The sequence below is a fragment of the Elgaria multicarinata genome, chromosome 16 (genome assembly GCF_023053635.1).
Source record: "Elgaria multicarinata webbii isolate HBS135686 ecotype San Diego chromosome 16, rElgMul1.1.pri, whole genome shotgun sequence".
In the NCBI taxonomy this organism is placed as follows: Eukaryota; Metazoa; Chordata; class Lepidosauria; order Squamata; family Anguidae; genus Elgaria; species Elgaria multicarinata.
The window spans coordinates 28,270,303-28,292,564 of NC_086186.1; the positions used below are offsets into that span (position 1 = coordinate 28,270,303).

Below are 22,262 nucleotides of genomic sequence, written 5' to 3' on the forward strand. Positions count from 1 at the left end.
ACTAGTTAAATTTACATCCGACCTTTCCACTAAATGATGCTGCTTCTGCTTTTTGCCCTCTTAGCTTCCTGTGCTGGCAGCAACAACAACTCAAAGTTGGCTCCCGTACAGAAAGCAGGATTCACAATTTGCATAAGCGTTTATTCAACATCCTCAGACTTGGGGGTGGGGGCGTGGTTCTACAACCCAGGAGTGTGTACACAAAACCACCATGCTCCACTTTGGGATGGTCATATTCTTCAGATCTTAGTTCCCATTGCAGACCCAATGCACAATTTCCACATGCTCTTTAACATTTCCCTCTCCCCTCTGTTTCCACTCTACCACCTCCAAACTTTTCGGTATTTTGCTGCGCCTAGCAAACCATCAATTTCTTGTCCACAAAGCAAGCAATCAAACTCTGCAGGGAAGTCGCATGAAAATGCTCCCGTCAGACGCAGCAGAAAAGAACATGCAATGACTGAATGGCATTTGAGTGTGTGGGTTGGGTGTTAACACCATGGGGCGGTCAGTTCCACCAGGCCAGGGTCAATGTCCTGTCATCGGCCAGCTGGGGCTGAATTTCTGGGGCTTCATCCAAAATGGGCCCCAAAAGGGGTGCAATGCAGGGGTGCATCCCACCCACCCACCCACCCAGTTTCCACAGCAGAAAGGATCAGTTTTGGCAGTGAACGCAAAATCACTTCCAATAGATTGTGTTTAAACATTAAACAGTGTTTATTGAGCCTGTAGCGCCAACGACGAGGATAAAATAGATCTTTACACCCTTCATAAACACTTTGGCGTATACCTTGGCGGGCTGGGGGAAGCAGATGAATGCCTTTCGAGCGGCAACACTCATCCCTATCTCCCTTCCGCTGTCAGATTATTACAGCTGGTTTACAATCATGAGACCCTTTCCTCACTTCACGCTAAATTGTTTGGATGATAAAAAGGCATTTCAGCTCTTTCCCATCTAAGGTGTCCTCACTTTCTCGGGGCGGCGGCGGCAGGGAGGGGGGAGCTTTTCTTCTTTCGAATCCGTTCAAAAAATATTTGTTCTCCTGCCTCCGCTGCCTGATCTGTCATTTCTTCTTCCTGCTGCTCTTCTCATATTCTGATGGAAATTCAGAAACCTGCAACATCTGCTTCCTGCTGATAGTTGGAGTGTCTGCAAAATCCCAGGCGGCATGCTTCACCCCCCACCCTTTGCTCTCGCCGAAGGGATGTGCTGAGCACCCCAACGGCCTCCTTGCTTGTCCCCTTGATTTCTGTAACTGTTCCTCTGTGTCAAGGGACGCTGGGGCATGGCCAACTGGGACCCTGAGGCTAGGACCTAGCCTCTTCACCTTCTCTCAGGCTCGGTGTGTGCACCCTGGACCCTGAGCCGCTTCGGCAAAGAGCAGGATAGGGGTGCACAGCGTCCACCCCCGTGACCTGTGGCAGGCAGCACAAAGCTTCTGGATTGGTCAAGCCTGGAAACAATGCCAGAAGCCTGGCCTGCCAAGTTCCGCCCTTGCTCACTCGAGAGAGCAGGAACTTTGGCCTCCAACTCCAGGCAGTACCCCACGATTTGCGCTGCCCTGTTACCCTGTACTGGGCCCGTGGCTCTAGGAAAGAAATGTTTCCGCAGCGATAGGCCTGAGCCGTTCAAGTGGTCTTGCTTGCCCTTTAGGAAAACTTCCAGGAGCAACGAGGGCCTGCTGCTGGGTTCCATGCTGCCTTGTCGTCCCCCCCCCCCCCCGCCCTTTTGCCTTTCCCTCCAGTCTTCCAACTTGACGGGAGTTGGGTTGGGCACACAAATGCGCACCTCCAGACGTGCAGCAAGTTCCTGCGAAACTACCTGGCGACGACCTTGCTGAACTGGGAAAGAGCACCACAAACCGCTCGATTTAGAGGCCCAGCTGTGGGTATGGATCCAGTTTCAAACAGCTCATCCACATTTCCAAGGAGCCATCTGTTCCATACACCTAATGCTGGGTGATGAATGAGGAGGCCCCCAGCAGGTAAAATTTAGCAAGGAGAAGAAAAGAGATGATCACATCAGGGCAGGAGCTTCAAACCCTCTCCTTTGAACAAACCCTTTCAATTAATTATTCCCTTTCAACCGTAACCTTTAAAAATTGCAATTCAAAACGAGGCACAGCTGGGTTGGAAAAAGTTAAATAAATCCAAATTCTGCAAACTAAATTAAACAAATGAAATCTGTGAGCATTCACCTAATTTATTCGACATGTGGGTCAGCAAGCCAAAGGGGAAAGCAAGGCAAGGAGGCAAGCAGAACGCTAAGGAACCATCTGGCAGGGATGCTTAAAGGTGGATTCCTGTATGGAGCAGAGGGTTGGACTCGATGGCCTTACCGGCCCCTTCCAACTCTACGATTCTGTGATTCTAAAACTTTCCCTATTGCTGTGCAAAAGAGGCTCACATGTGCAACCGAAGGGGATAATGCCGGTTTTAAAACAGTGGTCTCTGCAACTGTGATCATCTAAGACAGGGATCATCTGGGCGGCCTCATTGCCAGGTGATAGTCAAGCTTTGCAGGTCAGGATCAGTCCAGGCTCGGATTGTGTTGTATAGGAGAATACCTGGGACTGACCTGGGTAGTAGCGGGGTGTTTATAACAGCAGCACGTTGATTCCCTCAAAATCTCACAGCATCGCCGCTGCGAGGCAGGAGCAATACATTTAGACAGCAAGAGGGAGCGTGGGCTGTCCGGCCAGAAAAACCGCAATGCCAGCCGCCTGCCCTGCATTCCCACACTTCCCTTGGACTTGGATCCACCCCCAGCAATGCCCACTGGCTTAACCTGAACTGAGGCCACCACTGTCAGATGGAGAAACAACGTGGTGACCTGGGAACAACTAAAAAAATTGTGGCAAAACAACACCGTGAAAAGGCGCAGTTTTTTTGGGGGGGGGGGCTAAAAGCCCAATGTGGCTGCAAGTTGGCGGTTGCGTCATTTAAACAACGCGGCACCACTGCGCAGCCACGACGGGTAAATAGACACCCCCTACAACAGCCATTTGGGATGGCCAGCACAACTACTGATGTTTGCAGCATCTGTATATGCAGCTTCTTTAAGATGCAGCCAGACCTGCTTTCCCTTGTATTGGAACAATGAACATCAAGAGCAAAGACAGCAATGTCACATACAAGAGGCAAAAGGAAAATCTTCATCACAGATCACTAATCTTAGGCCTTAGCTAGACCTAAGGTTTATCCCGGGATCGTCCCGGGGTCATCCCTGTTCACGTAAATGACACACAGGGGATCCTGGGAGCAGGAAGGGACAACCCCGGGATAAACCTTAGGTCTAACTAAGGCCATAGACACAAGCAAAATCTGAGTTATCTCAGGGAAATCTTTCCATGCTACAGACAGGAATTTATAAACACACTCTCAACCGATGCCATTGTGACTGTCCCTCTCAGTCCTGTTGAGGGCCCCTTCCCTCCTCTTTGAGGGCCATATGGATTTGCTAATATAGATGAGGTGCAGGAAGGCTTTCAGGTTTATTATTGCTTGGGTCTGCCACACAAAATTTGAATGGTGGAAAGATGCAGGAAGCCTGGCAAGCCACTCTAATGGAGCATTTCGGGATGGATGGGCCAAGTTATTTTATCTTTGCTAATTGGAGCTAGCAGGGTTTCCAAGGAGGGCATGCCGCAGGGCTCAGCCTGACTTGGGGCACAGGGGTGCTTCTCACAGTTCAGGCTAGCAGTTTACAATGTTAGGGTTAAACATCTCTGCTCTGCTGGAACTATGACTAAAGGCTTACATTTCCCTTAAAAGAGTGGAGAGGATGAGGAAAAGAATCATGTAGGAAAGGGAAGGATATTTCTCTCCCTTTCTTTGATGGAGTTCCTAGCTCAGATTAGTCATTTAAAATTTTAGAAGAACGGATCAGGCATTTTGAAATGTTCATAGTTCTTTGTAAGATCATTTACCTTGTCCAAAATGCGAATGTCAGAAGAGGTGCTATAACTGGAATACAGCAAATCCACTCCCCCTTTTTTGAAAGACACCTTTACTCAATCCTAACAGCTCTAAATGGAGGATTTTGCATGCCAAAAGTCTGGTTTCGACATGAATCCTGAATAAAATTTAATCGGTTGACTTTTTGAAACCCTGTGATTAGACAATGTCAGTTATCTAACTTGCAAAGCTGCATCTGAGAAGTGAACGCTAGGCTACGAAAACTTAGGCCACAAAAAATGAGCCGTTTTTAAGATGCTGCAGGACTCCTGCTTCTTAAACAAACGTGTCTTCCTTTCTTCACTTTTGAAATGCACATTTTGGAGAGACCATTAAAATAAGCACCACACTTTACTGGCCAAATCCACACTTTCCCCCACATTGGGGTAGGGGCTGAGGGTTGCAGCAAATAATGTAAATATTAAACAAATTAATATTGTTTAGAAAATATTAAACGAATTAAATTACTATATTGTGGAAGGAAAATTAGAAAGGAATAAATAGTCAGGCACCATGAAATGAATTGTAGAAAAGTTTTTAAAAATTCATGTGTTAATTTACCTAGACAAAACCTGAGCTATTAGTACACAATTATATTCAGCCTGATGAAACGAATATTTGTTTTGAAAATGCATGTAATATTACTGCACTATTGTACTCTTCAGCTGCCAGGAGAAAATAACAGATGGCTACCTGGACCAACCAGAATCAGCTCACAGACCGCTTAAGGGCACAACTGGAGGCTGCCGACTATCCTATGCAGGGTGGCTGAAGCACGGAGGGGATCCTCTCCTCTGAGCCCAACTGCCCTGCTTTTTGCCTAAATGGGCGATTTCGCCTTTCTAGCCATGGCTTCGGGGAGAGGAGGCGTCTGGAGACCCGATAGGAAACTATTTAAAGAGCTTCGGTAGTCTCCTTCCCTGCCCAACCCTGGGACCACCCTCTTTTCCCAGTCTCTGCACTCTGTGTAACCACACCAGCTACTAGGAGGTTGGGAAGGAGAGTGTGGTTTCTAGGCTCCGAGGTCAGAGCCCTGGTTCTGACCTTGGATCCCAGCAATGGAACAATCCTATGTCCCCCCAGATGCTGTCTAGGAGGCACAGGATTGCTCTCTAAGTTGGAGGTTTCATTCCGCATGGGTCCCCCACCTTTCATATGGAAGAAGCACGTGCAACTGTGTGCCAAGTGGAACCAAATGAAAGGAGCCTGACTCAACTCAAACATTTAAATATAACAACAACAACAACAACAAATCCCAAGTGATTTCTCTCCCTGTCCCAGCTAAAACAACAGCAGACATTTCCAATCATGTTTTTTCCCCCTATGTTATAAATTACCCCATCAGTAAGTTTTGTAAGTTACACAGTGTTTACATATCCAGTAACTTGGTTTTCCTCCGGTTTCTTTTAATATCTTAATTTTGATATAAAATTTGAAACCTTTCAATATATATATATATATATATATATATATATATATATATATATGATGCTTCTGCTTTACTGCTCCTACATACAGACCACCCTTATTTAAGCTGGCACGGGCATTCTAGGAACTTTTAAAAATACTGGTGGAGGCCCAGGCTAACATGCGTAGGCCTAACACTCTTGGGAAGCGAAGTGTAAACACAATCTGTTTGGATTCGTGCGATTATATTATATATAATTCGTGCGATTATAGGCAGCTTATATTGTATTTATATTGTATTTTATATTATGGTTTTATACTGTTGCTTTATACTATGAATGTTTTTAATTTTTGTGAACCACCCAGAGAGCTCCGGCTATTGGGCGGTATAGAAATGTAATAAATGAATAAATAAATAAATAAATAAATAAGCTTTGCAGCAACTGGGGATGATTTGTGGAATTAAAAAAAAAAACACTTCTGATCTGGATTCTGGTTTCCTGAAGACAACTCAGGAATGCCAGTACAATACTGATAAGAATGGGCTGGGCTATGCAAACTGCAGCAAGCAAGCAAGCAAGCAAGCAAGCAAGCAAGAAATCTAGACCCAGTTAAGTTTAGACCCACACATTTTTAATGCACTTTTTGTAATGCAATTAATGAAAAATGTAAACATTGGATATCAATAACCTCAGGGTGACATATATGGGATTAATCTATTTTTATCTTAAACCAACTCCAAAGAAGGGGTGTGTGTGTGTGAATGAGAGAGAAAGAGACAGAGGGCCTTGCTAGACCTACCTGATAATCTGGTGGGGAGTAGGGGCGAGGCCATGCTGCAGCTAGCGCAGGCCATCGCCTCTAGCTAGACGTAACACGCGATGGGGTAAGGGAAAGCCCCGTCGGGTCGGCCATTTTTTTATCTTAAGGGGGCCATGTGCACAGGAGCGCACCAACAAAACGGTAAGTCTTTTTTTTAAAAAAATAAAGGGTTCCCCACTCCCCCCTGCCCCCAATTTCTCCACCCACAATGTCTGATGCCCCCACCTGCTTGCTCGCCTGTCCGCCCCCGCTCGCCATGTCCGCCCCCGCTCGCTCACTCGCCCGTCCCCCGCTCACTCGCCCGTCCACCCCCACTCACCATGTCCGATGCCCCCTCCGCCCCCCGTCCCCGATCTCCTTGCCCTGGCCCCATTCTTCTCCCCCCCGTCCCCGATCTCCTTGCCCTGGCCCCGTTCTTCTTCCCCCCATCCACCATGTCTGATGCCCCCCTGCCTGATCGCCCGCCCGATCGCCATGCCCACCTGATCACCCACCCGATCACCCGCCCGCCATGTCCGATGTCCCTCTGCCCCCCCAGCTCCGCTCTTCCCCCCCATCTCTCCCACCAGGTCCGCTCTTCCCCCCCCGGCCCCCATCTCCCCCCCGTGATTTTACACACACACACCCCGCGCACAGCGCGGCTTCTCCCGGCTACTCGCGAGTGAGCGAGCAGCTGGGAAAAGCCATGGAACCAGCTAGACCTTCCGCAGCCCTGGGGCTATGGATCCCGGGGCTATGGAAAAACCAGGCCTGACCCCGGGATCCCCTGTGCGTCATCTGCACACACAGCAGGGAGTCCGGGCCTCACACCGGGCTAAACCCTCATCTAGCAATGGCTAGAGACAGAGAGAGGTCCCCTAGTAAGCCTCAACAGCATTGAACTAAAATTTCAACTGATATCTGCCTGTTCTTAGCTTAAACCCTACCCACTGCACCACGCTGGATCTCACATACTGCCTGCTGTGAATGAAACACACTCCTAAATTCCCCCGGCCTGCAACCAAACTGGTCCTCCTTCCTTTTCTTTTTGAACCTCCCCTGCCTGCCTCATAAATGCCACAAATCTAATCATCTTTATTTCTGTGTATTTCCCTTCTCGCAAAGCAGAGATAAAAGGTGCTCAATCATGAACAGACATGATTGGACCAGGTGAGAAACAGATTTCACCGCTGAAAAACAAGACATCACACTCAAGCTTGTAAAACCCAGCAGTTTTCTGACAGACTGATTTTAATGCAGGAGGCTGTCGGGCTGTGTGCATAGCGTTGCCTTTTCACTAGTGTTTATATATTAAAGCCATTTGCAGTTCTGTTGTATGTGAAAACTAAGATGCTGTTTCCTATTTTCCACTGCACAAACATTGTTGCCACAGATAATAGCTCGTGGAGGAGTCAAAATCCTGCCCTCAAATTACTGTTCCTATGCAAGGACATTAAAACTCAATTAAATGCCAATAAAAGTGGCTCCAAAAGTCACACACCCCTTACACCCTCATCCCAGTATCTATTGAGAGCCGGTCCAGACACTGTGCTCACCATGTAGTTCAGGGGGAGGCAAGGTGATACTCACGGCCACAATGACGGCCCCAGACATTTCTTTTGCGACCTGGAAAGGTGCCTTACCCTTCCCACTTATTTTTTTAACATTAAGACATTTTCTTATCGGCAGCTGGGATTGCGGTGAGACAGGTTTCTGTTGGTGTTGAAAACTGGGTTCAAAGGAGTCCTTTAGTCTGTTGGGACTAAGACCCCACCTCTGCCAGTTTCTGAAAATGTGAGATGTGCCCATGGCCCAAAAAGGCTGCCGACCCCTTGCATAGCATATAGCTGAGGTTTAGTAATTTATTTACTCCAGTGTAAGCACACACACAAGGACCCCAAGCTGGCTTACATGGTCGTCCTCCTCCTCTCCATTTTATCCTCACAACAACCCTGTGAGGTATTGTTTAGGGATGTATGAGAAATTCATTTCAGTTTGTTTTGATCAGGAATTTACCCAGTTCGCACCTTCCAGACTGAACATGGACTTGGACACAATCTATGGTCAAAGTCCATACATTTCCAAGCTTGCAATGTGTTTCGCGGACACCCAAAAACGTACATACATTTCAAAATGAGTAGAATTCAAAATGTGTCCAAATATGGCTTAATCATGGGAGAAGAATGTGTACATTGCAAAAATACATGCATTTCAAAATGAGTACAATTTAGAAATGTTTACAAACGCACTTTAATCATGGGAGGATAATGTGTACTTTAAAAAAAATGCATACAATTGATGCGTGCATTAAAAAATACACACAGAAATATGCACAGATTTTCATGTGAAAAGAAAAAATGCTCCCAGAATCACACGATCCGAAGTTGTAATGAGCTTTGAAATGGAATTCAGAGAGATGGAATTCGGAGAATCCATTTTGCTGCTTCACATATCCCTAGAGAGGTTAGGCTGAGGCTGGCCCAAAGTCATCCAGTGAGTTTCATGGCCAAGTGGTGATTAGAACCCAGATCTCCTGAATCCCAGTCTAACGCTCTCACCACTACACCTACACGGGCTCTCCTGCTTTCCCACTAAAATCCCCTTTTCTTTAAAAAAAAAAAAAAGGGGGGGGGAGAAAAAGAAAAGGGTCTCCAATCCCATGAAAACATTCCAGCCTTTCATTTTCAGACTGGGTTGCTGAGCAGAAGAGAAGGGCTGATGTAACCATAAGTCAAAATTCACAACCTGCTATTCAAGTTTCTTACTAGGTAGTTTTAAACTGGGTACATTTTTCATTGTTGGTCTCCATGTCTGAGAGCTGTGTTAATTCCAACACCCGCCTCCCAACATGGAAATTACACGTGTGTCGGAAATAACCAGGCCCAGCCTCTTCAAGCAGAAGGGCTTTCCAGCTGTGCTTCTCATTCATCCAGACTGAGCGTCCGAGCATCCAGCTGCTCAAGGGCTTTGCCCTGAAATGGGATCTTGCTGAGATGCTGCACTAGGCTGTTATGACCTTGGCTATTTATTTTCTTGACAAAGATAAAGATGAAATAAGTTCTTGTTCTAATGACAGTTTGTCCTGAGAAGTCTGATGAAAACTGCGCTATCTGTATAGATTACTGACCAACCTGTCACTGGCTGGTACTACAATTTTTTTTTGCGTTCCTCTTTCTGTCTCCTTTGCTTTCTTTTTCTCAGATGAAAGATCCTTGCTGATGCTTCCCTCCCTTACAACGACGTCAACAAGCAAATAATCCCCAAATTAAAAAGCTTGGGACGAATACTAGATTTGCAGCCCAAGATGACAACAGGGCAGCCAACTGGAAAATCTACTTTACTTTTCATTTATTGCCTTCCGAGTTTAGATTTTAAGAAATTACCTTAACTTGACAAGCCGAACTTTTGCAAAAGGCCGCAGACAGCAGGGCTGTATATTAGAGTGAAATGCCAAATGCCAAGAACCGCCGACTGTCTCAGACCCGGGTCTGTTAGCAGAGATGCTGGACATAAACACCACCAGGGCCTTTCCGGAGAGGTTCATGCAAGTGCTGAATTTGACCTACAATACAACTTGGGCCTCATGTATTTATTTATTCGCTTGCCTCAGAAAATGTTTATGTTGCTTTTCATTAATATCCCAAAGCATTTCACAAAGTAAAACCAAAACTAAATGCAATAAAACCAATAAACAAAACAATAAAACAGAAAAATGTCTCATTAACATAGACAGGGGTAGCTGGCAACGCTAGCCGTCAGGGAAATGCCTGGGCAAATAAATCTGTCAATAGGGGCAATGGGTTGGAATGAGCTCCCCGCTGAGGCCCGCCGGGCACCAGCACTGTCACCTTTTCAGCGCCAGGTTAAGAGTGCCCAGGCATTTAATGGCATCAGATGGGGTACTTATTATTGGAGGAAGGCTTAATTTCTGTGTTCTTAAAGTACAACGCGAAAGACAATTCTTTTATTTATTTTATTTTATAATAAATAAAATATAAAATTATATAAAAGGGCCACGTGGATGATCAGGGGTCTGGAAACAAAGCCCTATGAAGAGAGACTGAAAGAACTGGGCAGGTTTAGCCTGGAGAAGAGAAGATTGAGGGGAGACATGAGAGCACTCTTCAAATACTTGAAAGGTTGTCACACAAAGGAGGGCCAGGATCTCTTCTCGATCCTCCCAGAGTGCAGGACACGGAATAACGGGCTCAAGTTAAAGGAAGCCAGATTCCAGCTGGACATCAGGAAAAACTTCCTGACTGTTAGAGCAGTACGACAATGGAATCAGTTACCTAGGGAGGTGGTGGGCTCTCCCACACTAGAGGCATTCAAGAGGCAGCTGGACAACCATCTGTCAGGGATGCTTTAGGGTGGATTCCTGCATTGAGCAGGGGGTTGGACTCGATAGCCTTGTAGGCCCCTTCCAGCTCTGCTATTCTATGATTCTATGATTTATTCCATTTTTATACCACCCAATAGCCGAAGCTCTCTGGGCAGTTCACAATAATTAAAACCATAATAAAACAACGAACAGTCTAAAAACACAAATACAAAGTACAGTATAAAAAGCACAACCAGGATAAAACCACGCAGCAAAAATTGATATAAGATTAAAATTCAGAGTAAGAAGTTAAAATTAAGTTAAAATACTGAGAGAATAAAAAGGTCTTCAGCTGGCGACGAAAAGAGTACAGTGTAAGCACCAGGTGGACCTCTCTGGGGAGCTCGTTCCACAGTTGGGGTGCCACAGCAGAGAAGGCCCTCCTCCTAGTAGCCACCTGCCTCACTTCCTTTGGCAGGGGCTCACGGAGAAGGGCCCCTGTGGATGATCTTAAGGTCTGGGCAGGTACATATGGGAGGAGGCGTTCCTTCAAATAACCTGGCCCTAAGCCGTTTAGGGCTTTGAAAGTTAGTACCAGCACTTTGAATCGAGCCCGGACCTGGGCTGGCAGCCAATGAAGTTGTAGAAGGACTGGCGTGATGTGGTCTCGTCGGCCAGTCCCTGTTAGTAACCGTGCTGCCCTGTTTTGTACCAGCTGAAGTTTCCGGACCGTTTTCAAAGGCAGCCCCACGTATAACGCATTGCAGTAATCCAAACGAGAGGTTATCAGAGCGTGGATAACTGTAGCTAGGCTTCTCTGTCCAGATAAGGGCGTAGTTGGTATATCAGCCTAAGCTGATAAAAGGTGCTCTTTGCCACTGAGTTCACCTGTGCCTCTAGTGACAGTTCTGGATCCAAGAGCACCCCCAATTCTTTAACAATACTGAACAAAAAACCGAATATTCTTAGAACAAAAATGAAACATTAATAGATAGGCTAAGAGTGGAGAGATAAACTAATGTAATCAAGACCTCTTGGAGACGTCTTACAAACTGTCATCGGAAAACATAACTGTCACAGAGAGAGCAGTTAGAACCAAGAAGCAAGCCTGAGAATTGCATTTTGGGACACAGACAAAATAAACAGCATAATACAAACATGTCACTAACTGATAAACTATCTGATCCTCTGCTGCACTCTTTCCTCATGACAGGCTGAGTTTCTTGCACACTCGGTGTTGATTACAGCTAACACTTACGTCAGCTGTCTTGAACAAGACTGTTACTGAAAATTTGTACTGAAATTGTTTTACATTTTGTATGTTAAAAAAATTTTAGGTTATGATTTATTATAATGTTGTATCATGTGATGCTGTGTAGTGTTTTCTTTTTTGTGAGTTGTCGTCAACAGCTATTAGGCAGTATAGAAAATGAAATAAATAATTTCATTTATAATAGATAAAGAGCCAGTGTGGTGTAGTGGTTAGAGTGCTGGACTGGGACTCAGGAGATCCGGGTTCTAAGTCCCCACTTGGCCATGAAGCTCACTGGGGGACTTTGGAACAGTCACAGACTCTCAGCTTAACCTACCTCACAAGGCTGTTATGAGGATAAAATGGTGAGGAGGAGGAGGGCCGTGCCAACCTCTTTGGGGTCCTTGCATGAGGAAAAAGGTGGGATATAAATGCAATAAATAAATAAATAATTGTAAGCAGAAACACTCAACACGAAGAGCCAGCCTGATAATGAGAAGTTCATTCCACATGGTGTACACCACTATGGAGGAGACTCTGCCCCTCACCACAACCAAGTGAACATCAGTAGGTCTTGGTGTGGTAAGTAAGGCCTTCCTCCTCGGATGTAAAGAGCAAGAAGAAAGGGGGCCCTCGGACAACCTGGTCCTGAGCTTCTAAGGGCCTAATAAACCAGTATTAACACGTGAAGATGGCTCAGTGCAGGGCTTTCAGCGCAGGAGTCATATGAACATGATAAGAAGCTCCACTGAACAGGAACACATTAGTTCAAGCAACAAGTGGAACCAAAGAGAAGATTTAGCATCTGTGTGTGTTCAAAGAATTTTACTTACACTATGTTGTTAAAATCCTTACAAGAACTGTGCACTGATAAAGGCCCTTTCGGTCAGTATGATCAAAGAACTTTAGTTACACTGTGTTGTTATAATCCTCACAAGAGCTGTGCAACATAGTGTAAATAAAGTTCTTTGATAAGACTGACCAATAGGGCCTATATCAGTGCACAGTTCTTGTTAGGAGAGATTCGTCAACTTAACAGTCTTCCATAATTTAAGAAAGCCATAAAGACTGATCTCTTCCGGCAGGCCTACCCAGTTGAATTTTAAGATGCCTTTTTAATAATGTGCTGTTTTTAATAATGTATTAGTTTTAATTAGTTATATGTATTTTATGGTGTTTGCATTTGTGTTGTACCCTGCCTCGATCCAGAGAGAGAGGCGGGTAACAAATAAATAAATACATTATTATTATTATTATTATTATTATTATTACCCCCACATTGTAAACCACCCAGAGAGCTTCGGCTGTGGGGCGGTATATAAATGTAATAAAATAAATAAATAATTGCAGGTGGGAGAGCTGAGACTGATGGTAAGGGTCTTATTTAAGGCTATCTAACTATTTCATGGCAAAGGTGAGACCCAAACTGGGGACATCCTGATTTGTACCTCAGTCTCTTGGTGATTATGCTAAACCAGCTTCTCTCCTTTGTGTAGAATGTGTACCAAAATGTGTAGAATGCTTTTTTAAACATTTCTCCTCCCAGGAACTAGCTAGGTTGCTCATAGAGTTCACCTAATCCCCAGGTGGATGGTTTGGAAATGCACCCCATTGCTGCCACTAGATCAAAGGACACATCTGCTGAGACAACATCCTTCTATTGTCATAGTAGGAGAGCGTTCCAGCTAGCAGGACCCACTCGAAGCTATCCTACTTTCTATCTGCTTTGATCCACCATCCTGCCTTGATCTTGCTACCAGCTTTGCCTGCAAACCTCAAAAGCAAAAAAAAAAAATCTTGCCCTAAGACCATCCATGAAGTGAATGAATTCCAGTGAGGGCATTTCATTTAGTTCAAATCATGGGATGCTACACCCAGTCCATAATATAGCCGCATATTATGCACTTAACTTCAAGTATGGCAACAAAACATTTCTCATAGCAAAGGGTACTCTTGTATATGAAGGACATTTGCAGGAGAGCACTCTAATGACATGCTTATGTACTTGTCTAACTGAACACCGATCAATCTGGATGGCCATCATTCACAACTGCAAGAACCTCCACTTAAAGCCAGGTATATTCCCAATGGCTTAGTGTCTCTCTACAGGAAGCCCCAAACCAACCCACCGTGCTGTTAGAAGTTAATTGCTTTGAAATAATTGAGCAGGTGAGCAGGAAAGGTTCACAGAGGCTTTTTACGACTTCCCTTCAGCATCTGAACAACCAAAGCACAGGCTGAACGGACAGCAATGGAGAGGGGGGAAGACTTAAAAGCAATTGTTTTAAAGGCGGAGGGTGGAGGTTGGGAACATTTTATTGGCTGGGAACAATTCCGCTTAAACATCATTAAGGCCCCGAGAACTGTTTTATTCAACAGTTCCTTTTGATTTAAAAAGGTGTCCCTTCCTGTTTTTATTGTTATGGTAATCAAGCCTTAATTTATTACTGATTTCTGGTATGAAATCAAAGAGAGGCCTGGGGGCAGAGGGAGCAGCGTGCCAGTCAGCGTGCAGTCAAAGAAAGGCAAGGCACCACACAGAGTGAAATATGCCACAGGCTCCCTTTCGTAATAGATAAACCATTTGTCTAAAAGTTATTTTAACCTTGACAAGTGGTGAACTCTTCAATGGGAATTATGATTTCTCATGAGGGAAGCTACAGAGGACCCTACGTTGGAGGGATGGGGCGGGGGTCTTCTTAAATCATTGATCTTCAACAAGTGGATGGTGTCCCAACCGAAGGTGCCATCAGGACCCCACCACCGGTTAGTATAGCTAACGGGTTCAGAGGAGGAAGGCAGAAAGAGACAGAAGAACAAAGGGAAACTCTGATGCAACTGAGGAAACTGCCTTATAAGGACTCAGCCCCTTGTTCCGTCTTGCTCAGCGCTGTTGACACTGACTGATAGCGGCTCCCCGTGGTTTCGGATGAGGTCTTTCCCCCAACCCTACCTGGAAATGCTGCCAAGGATTGAATCTGGGACCTTCTGCATGCAAAGCACGGGCTCTATGCCTGAGCTACGGTAGGAATGACTTTTCTTACCTGTACATAACAAATAATACTGACATCCTTCTCTTTGGCTGTTTCTACACCGGCCTTTTAACCCGGGGTTGTCCTTGGGTGCTCCTGGTGCATCCAAATGGGGTCAGCAGAGGGAAGGAGCCTGGCCAAGGGCAATCCAGGGACATCGGGGCTGGGCTGGGGAGCAGGGTCGGGCTTTTTTAAAACTTACATTTCGCTGGAGCGCAAGTGCGCTCTGGCTCCTGTTGCTTTAAAAAAAAAAGGTGGCCACAATGGGTGCAATGTCCCTCTTCACTTACGTGACGTCACGCAAATGTCTGGACGCAAGGCAATGACCCCGGAAGCTGGAAATCCCAGGATCGTCTCCTCTGCTTCCCTCTACACCCTTAGGTGTAGAAAGGGCCTTTATCCTGTTGTTTCTTCAGTGCCGTCACAAAATTGTTCACACTGATACATACAGTGTTAACACTGATACCACCAGGGTGTTGGTTTTTTGCTATACAATTCTGCTCTTCCAATATTTAAACCAAGCTAAATTTCCTTGTAGAGGTCAAACTTCTGTAGCCGATGGAGCCTTCTTCTCAAGGCCGCATGCCCAGTAAAAATATGGCTCAGTTCAGACAACACATTTCTTCACGGTGGTTTTAGAACTCCACAGTGGAGTTTTTACACCAACCTTTGAGAAATGCATTGTCTGGCAGGAAAACTCTATGCAATGGTGGAGTTGTTGTTGTTGTTGTTTTTAAAAAAACACTCCACACAAAACACCCATGGTGTGCAGAAGAGAGTTCCTGCACGACCGTTGTGTTGAGTGTTTTTGGCAGGCTCCATGGAGTTTTCCGTTGTGTTGAGTTGACTTTTCCCATTGGCTACAGAGTTCCCTGGCAAGAGTGGCGAAAGGAGTGAGTGCCACTCTAGGAGAGCCGCCGGGATTGTTTTTTTCCAGATTGTTTTTTTCTACCATCGGAAGGACTGGGGGAGGAAAGAGGGCAGAGGAACTGTCAATCAAACATCTCAATGGATTTTACTCAACTCCACAGTAGCCCACAGTCACACAACTGTGGAGTGGGGAGAACCCCCTAAAAACTCGACCATTGAGTGGAGTTTTCACACTGCGCTGACTAACGTGTTGACTGAACTGACCCTATAAGTTGGGACAGGTGGATCTGTCAATTTCAGTTCCCCTTTTATTAATTTAAAGTTTGATTCATCCCATTTTCACATCCATTTGTGGTGTTTTCTTAAAGTCTGTATGAAAACCCATATGGATTTTCATGCACATTTCTCCTAATGCATCATTTTTGTCTAATAATGCATTTCCGTAAGCAATTTTGCCTAACAGAGTGTGTTTTTGTACGTTATTTTCACTAATATATGCATTTTTAACATATACATTCCTTAATATATACATTTTTCTAAGCATTTCGGACAACTGTGTCACAAAATTCAGAGAACTGGGAATACTGAAATATAGCTGCATTTTGATTGACATGTTAGTTTGGGAAGTATGAAACGGGCAGGTTATATGCCAAGCAAACAAATCTTTCCCCCTATCCCTAAATATAAGAGAGACCTGATGGGTTGGGCCCATAGCATGCTCCTTCTACCAGTGGATAGCCAGATGCTTCTGGAAGATCACAAGAAGGACGCAAGGCCTTTTGCCCTTGCTAGGAATGAATCGCCTTTTCCTAATTGCCTTCTTTTCTTTGTCCATCCAGGTCATTCACACTTCAGGTTCCAGGTGTTAAAAGTATGCTTGAAAGCCAAAATCCCTTCTCATCAAAACAGCTGCCTGGCTGTTTCAGGAATACCCTCCTTATATGTTACAATGCTCAGGTGTCAGCATCTCAGGAGAGTTTCTCAATGCACAAAGCAAGGCTAACAGCTAATATACACATTGGCCCCAAACATTAGCTACTGCTTCTAGGATCCCATCCGAAACTCGCCAGACTTGGCCAGGGGAAAGGCATCCCTGGGAAATACAAAGACATATAAAGCTCCAATACTAACAAATGTACTAATTATATTCAATAAAAAGAGCATATTGAGATTTCAAGACTAATCCCGAGGTATCGTTTGTAAAGGCTAACAGGGAATCGTTAATTTAAGAGTTGGCTACAGCCCCAAAAAAACCTCTCACAAAGGAAATATACTGGACCATTGCCTAGTGAGGAAATAAAAGTTATGAATAATGTTTCTATCTCCATCATTGTCAGTGCTTTAATACTCAGTAATTACTAAAAAAAAGAGGTAGAATATCTAATGTAGGAAGCCTTTTTTTTTAAAAAAAAAATCACCACTTCCCAAATTAGTGCCCTTTTGTAAATCACTTCATGGTGTTTGCCCAAAACCTTGTGCAAAATGTTCAATGTTGTCTGCATTTTTCAGCATAAAAATTGTGTGAATCACACCACTGTGAGAAGGTCCCCGTGGTTAGGGTGACCATATGAAAAGGAGGACAGGGCGCCTGTATTTTTAACAGTTGTATTGAAAAGGGAATTTCAGCAGGTGTCATTTGTGTGCATGCAGCACCTGGTGAAACCCCCTCTTCATCACAACCGTTAAAGCTGCAGGTGCCCTGCCCTCTTTTAAATCTGGTCACAGTACAGCTGCAGTATAGCTCCTGCAGCTTTAACTGTTGTGATGGAGAGGAAATTTCACCAGGTGTGACATGCATACAAATGACCCCTGCTGAAATTCCCTTTTCTATGCAACTGTTAAAGATACGGGAGCCCGGTCCTCCTTTTCATAGGGTCACCCTACCCGTGGTGCATGGTGGAAGACGGCTTGCTGCCGCCACCACACAAAAAGGGGAATAATATTGAAAGTCTGCACAAGGAAAGGGCGCCTATCCCGAGATTGGCATCTCATCGTTTGCTCTTCCATTCTTACACCAATTGCGGCTTTTGTAACATTGAGCTCTTTCCCCGGCCCCCGGCCAGTTGCCCATTGTAACACCTCCAGCTCCAAACGCATTAAAGAAGTACCCATTTTATCTGTGGGTGGAAAAAAGAAGATGATAAAAAAGAGTAATTCAGAATAACATGACTTCTGGACCATATTTCATAATCATCTCTACCAAGGGCTTTTAAAAAGCTTTTCTAATAATAGCTGCTCACTATTTCATCTGGACTTTCTAGCTCATATCAGCCTGCCTTCGGAGGAAAAGATCTCCTGCCTTGAGACAAAGAAACGTAACATCCTTAATCGCCCCCACACGACACTATGCCTTGGATCCTGCACGCAGACAGGCACAGAGGGGAAAAGTGCATCGCTTTGCAGCAGCGCGTGATCATAGAATCATAGAATAGCAGAGTTGGAAGGGACCTACAAGGCCATTGAGTCCAACCCCCTGCTCAATGCAAGAATCCACCCTAAAGCATCCCTGACAGATGGTTGTCCAGCTGTCCCTTGAATGCTTCTAGTGTGGGAGAGCCCACAACCTCCCTGGGTGACTGTTTCCATTGTCGTACTGCTCTAACAGTCAGGAAGTTTTTCCTGATGTCCATCTCGGCACGCAGCAGGACCCAGGTGAAACCCCCGTTGGAAAAAGCAGCAGGGCTGGCAAAGGCTCCTGCCTGACACCCTGGAGAGCTGACCCAGAATAGATGGATATCGTATGAAATCTGTTTTTATGCTTTTTATGGTTTTAAAATTTGTATATTTGTTTTTAATCTTTTGTGTTTTAATCTTTGTAAACTGCCCAGAGAGCTTCAGCTATGGGGCAGTATAAAAATGTAATAAATAATAATAATAAATTATTATTATTATTATTATTATTATTATTATTATTATTATTATTATTATTATTATTTAGAGCAGAGGTATCAAACTTCATACCCACAGGACAATTTGGCCTTCCCGGGCTCCTCAGATGGCCACACCTCCTTCAGCTAGCCACATACTTTTTCCTCTGACTGCCAAAAGTTTAGTAGTTTTCTGGCTTTTTGCATGTTTTCCCCCCTTCTAAAAGCCTCTCCTACGGTTTAGTTGCTGGTGGTAAGAGCTTTAAGCTAAGATATTCTAGCAATTTGCCAATGGACCTTTTCCCTTTTGGCCCTGCCAATCCCTAAGAACATCTCTGAAATTGAATTTGTCCCTACCACATGGCCAAAGCTGAATCAAGCATGCCACCACCAACGAAGGACACAGCTGTAATAACAACAGCTGGGAAAAACCTCCCAGACTTCCAACAAACAGGACGGAACTCTCATTCCATTATCCTCATCCTTTATAAGGATGCTTGTCAAAGATCCCAATCAATACTGGAAAGAGAAGGTGGACCGTCCACTCAGGAAATTAACTGCAGTATCTTTTTTTTGGACAGAGCTGTATTCCCTTGCCCGTTCTAGCAGAGTTAACAAGCTTAGTTCCATTATGTCAGTAATAGATACATCATCTTATATTGCACAACTCTCTGGTGTTTACTTTGGAGGCAACGCTGGACATTTTGTTCTAGTACGAGCTCATCAAGCCAGCAAATGCACTGATTTACCAATTAACAAGTGGTGAGACAAATTAAGCGTTCTTTGACAGGAAGGATCTCGAACTGTCGAGCACAGAAGTTATTCTTCCAATAGGAAACATCCATAGCGGCCAACAGTGAGTTTGCACTTTCACCTCCCCACGCTCTCATTTCCCTCTGAAAGCAATGCTGGAAAACACATCACAGAAAGGGAACCTTCAAATCTGCTACGGGCTACAGCTGAGAGGGCTTATAAAGGACAGCTCTTTGTTGCAACCCCTGGATCTGGCCCTGGTACTTATGAGAGAGAGAGTGAGGGAAATTCACAAAGCAGCAGGAAGAAAGAGAGAAATGCACTGAATCAGTAATGGCGGCATAGATGTTAGCCAATCAATGCCTGCAACACTTGAACAATCACATTCATTAATCACAACAGCAACAGGTTTCCTATCTGGGGGAAGAATTACATTTTCCCCATACAGAAAGCAGCAAGGATCAACTAGTGGGGAAATGTAATAACTTCCTGCAGAAACTCACCCTCAAGGGAAGATGCTTAGACAATAAGCAACAAATGCCAGTGAAATGCACTTATGAAATTTTTAAAAGAAGACCTCAACTGTGTGATAATAGAATCACTGCTTTATCGGAATGACTCTTACCTCAAAAAAGATAGATATGCAACATCTTGAACAAAACATTTTATCGTAGGGCACAGTCCACTTGGGGCGTCTGCATGGGTCCCATTTAGAAAAGTAAGAAAAAAGTTCCAGGTAAACAGCTCTTAGATTGTTAGGTAACATAACCTGGTTCCTACAACAGTGGATTATTTCACAGCTACAGAGCTGGAATGCTTCTTCGCTCTCTTTCTACTCACCACTGGAACAATCCGGACCTCCCCATCCTGGTTCACAGTGACACGTATCAGGAGAAACACACCTTCCATGGACACATTCTTCCGTGCAGAGGGCTGGGAACAGAAAATACATAGATTTGTTACATTACAACATTAAAGGGAACGCAAAGATGTCCAAATTATTTGTGTACTCTATATTATTAACAAAAAAAAACTCTAGCTGTCTGCATCCCTGGGGCTTTTACAGTGTTTCAAAATAGTCTGAAAACACCCCCAAAATATGTAAGCAAAACATGATAAAATAGAACGTGTGGCTAACAGGGAAACTGTTCCCATATCACCTGTTGCAGCTTCCTAGGCAGTAGAAACTAGATTTTATTCTATCCTGTACCAGCTGGGTTGAATCCCTACTGGGCACTAGAAAGGCTTGAATGGACATAGCTGCACCCACCCAACGTTACCCAAGAAGTCGCAGATTGCGGCTCCATTACAAAAAGAAGCTTCCCTGAACCTTATTTATTTATTTATTTATTGCATTTCTATACCGCCCAATAGCTGGAACTCTCTGAGCGGTTCACAAAAATTAAAACCATTCAAAGTATAAAACAACAGTATAAAACCATAATATAAAATACAATATAAAAGCTCATGCGTTCCCCACTCCCTCCCTCTTCCCTCTCTCCTAGGAGGAGATCAGAAACTTACATTTCTGTTTTGGATTAACCATTCAGAACAGAGGGAGGCAACGTGGCATTGAGGGCACGGGGGCACCCCAGACAACTTTCCTGATGGCCACCAAGGCGCCGTACCCCTCCCACTTTTTAAATTTTGTTATAAACAGATTTTGAAAAGCAGTATGTGAATGGCTGGTAACTCAGAATGAGAGAGAGAGAAAGAGATACAAAACAGTGAGTTGGCTGGGATTGGGGATAGTGAAAAGAGAATTTGCCTTCTGTGAAATAGGTTACTATTGGTGCTGAAAACAGGTTTCAAAAGAGTTGTTTAGTGTGTTACCTTGCGCTTGCCACGACACAGACTCTGAACACCAGACCTCACGGCTGCCACCACTTCTTATGGGGCGACACAGGCTCTGAACACCAGACCCGGCCGAGGCTACTCCCTGCTCAAGCCAAGCACCACCGCTTGATACGCCTGAGGCAAGGGATAAAGCCCACCTTCCTCCAAACTATGTGGAGAAAGGGGTTTAAAATGGAGAATGGATTTTAATATATATAATAATGCGCTGTGAGTTATATCCGCTTAGGTGAATGATTGTCAGAGTGGGTGCTGAATGTGTAAACTTAAGATGATAAACGCCAAACAGACACGTGGGCTTTTTGTGGTAGTTTAAAAACAAAACAATCAAAATGTATTTTTAAAAGTTCATAAGCTTTGTTTCAAATAACAACATTTAAAAACCTTTTTGAAACCTTTCATACAATCCGGTCACTCATTCACATTCGCGCTTTCCTTTTTCTCACACAATCACTCTTGAACTTTATTTATTATTATTATTGATTAATATACTTCCACTACGTGCACACCACACCCTAAAGCAGTGGTTCTCAACCTTCCTAATGCCGGGACCCTTTAATACAGTTCCTCATGTTGTGGTGACCCCCAACCATAAAATTATTTTCGTTCTTCTCTACACGATCCATTGTCATGGGATGGTTTGCTAATGAAAATAATACATAACAATAGCTTTAATAATACAAAAGATGATACATGACATAGTTCAGTCAATACAGTTTCCTAAGACCATCGGAAATATGTGTTTTCCAATGGTCTTAGGCGACCCCTGTGAAAGGGTCGTTCGACCCCCAAAGGGGTCCCGACCCACAGGTTGAGAACCGCTGCCCTAAAGACACCACTCACTACACTGACCCTCAAATTTCCCAGAACTTAAGTACCATAAACACAGAGAGCACTAAAGACTCTAAGAGGACCTAACAAGTCTCCCTGAAAAGCCTTTCTGAAAAGTTCTTCTCAATCCCCTCCGTCCTTCCCTTATATATGACTCCTCCCCCTCCCAAGACATTCTAACTCCGCCCACTCAGGCCAACGTTCTACAAACCACAGACTTCCAAACCATAGACATACATTTGGAATTGACTTGTGGAGTGTAACACCTGAGTCTTTGGGGCAGGTTGTCTTTTGCCACACCTCCCATGGCAGCCATT

The 22,262-nt window shown here is 44.5% G+C and overlaps 1 protein-coding gene across 4 annotated transcripts in view; it reads right to left on the minus strand.

Annotated features, from left to right (window-relative positions):
* The window catches only part of MEGF11 (multiple EGF like domains 11), a 286,399-nt gene that overhangs the window by 228,393 nt on the left and 35,744 nt on the right, over nt 1–22,262 (minus strand). For all 4 annotated transcript variants that reach the window (XM_063142441.1, XM_063142440.1, XM_063142439.1 and 1 more), the window contains exon 4: nt 20,101–20,193. In XM_063142441.1, coding sequence (XP_062998511.1) covers nt 20,101–20,193 — 93 coding nt within the window. The remainder of the gene's footprint in view (nt 1–20,100; nt 20,194–22,262) is intronic.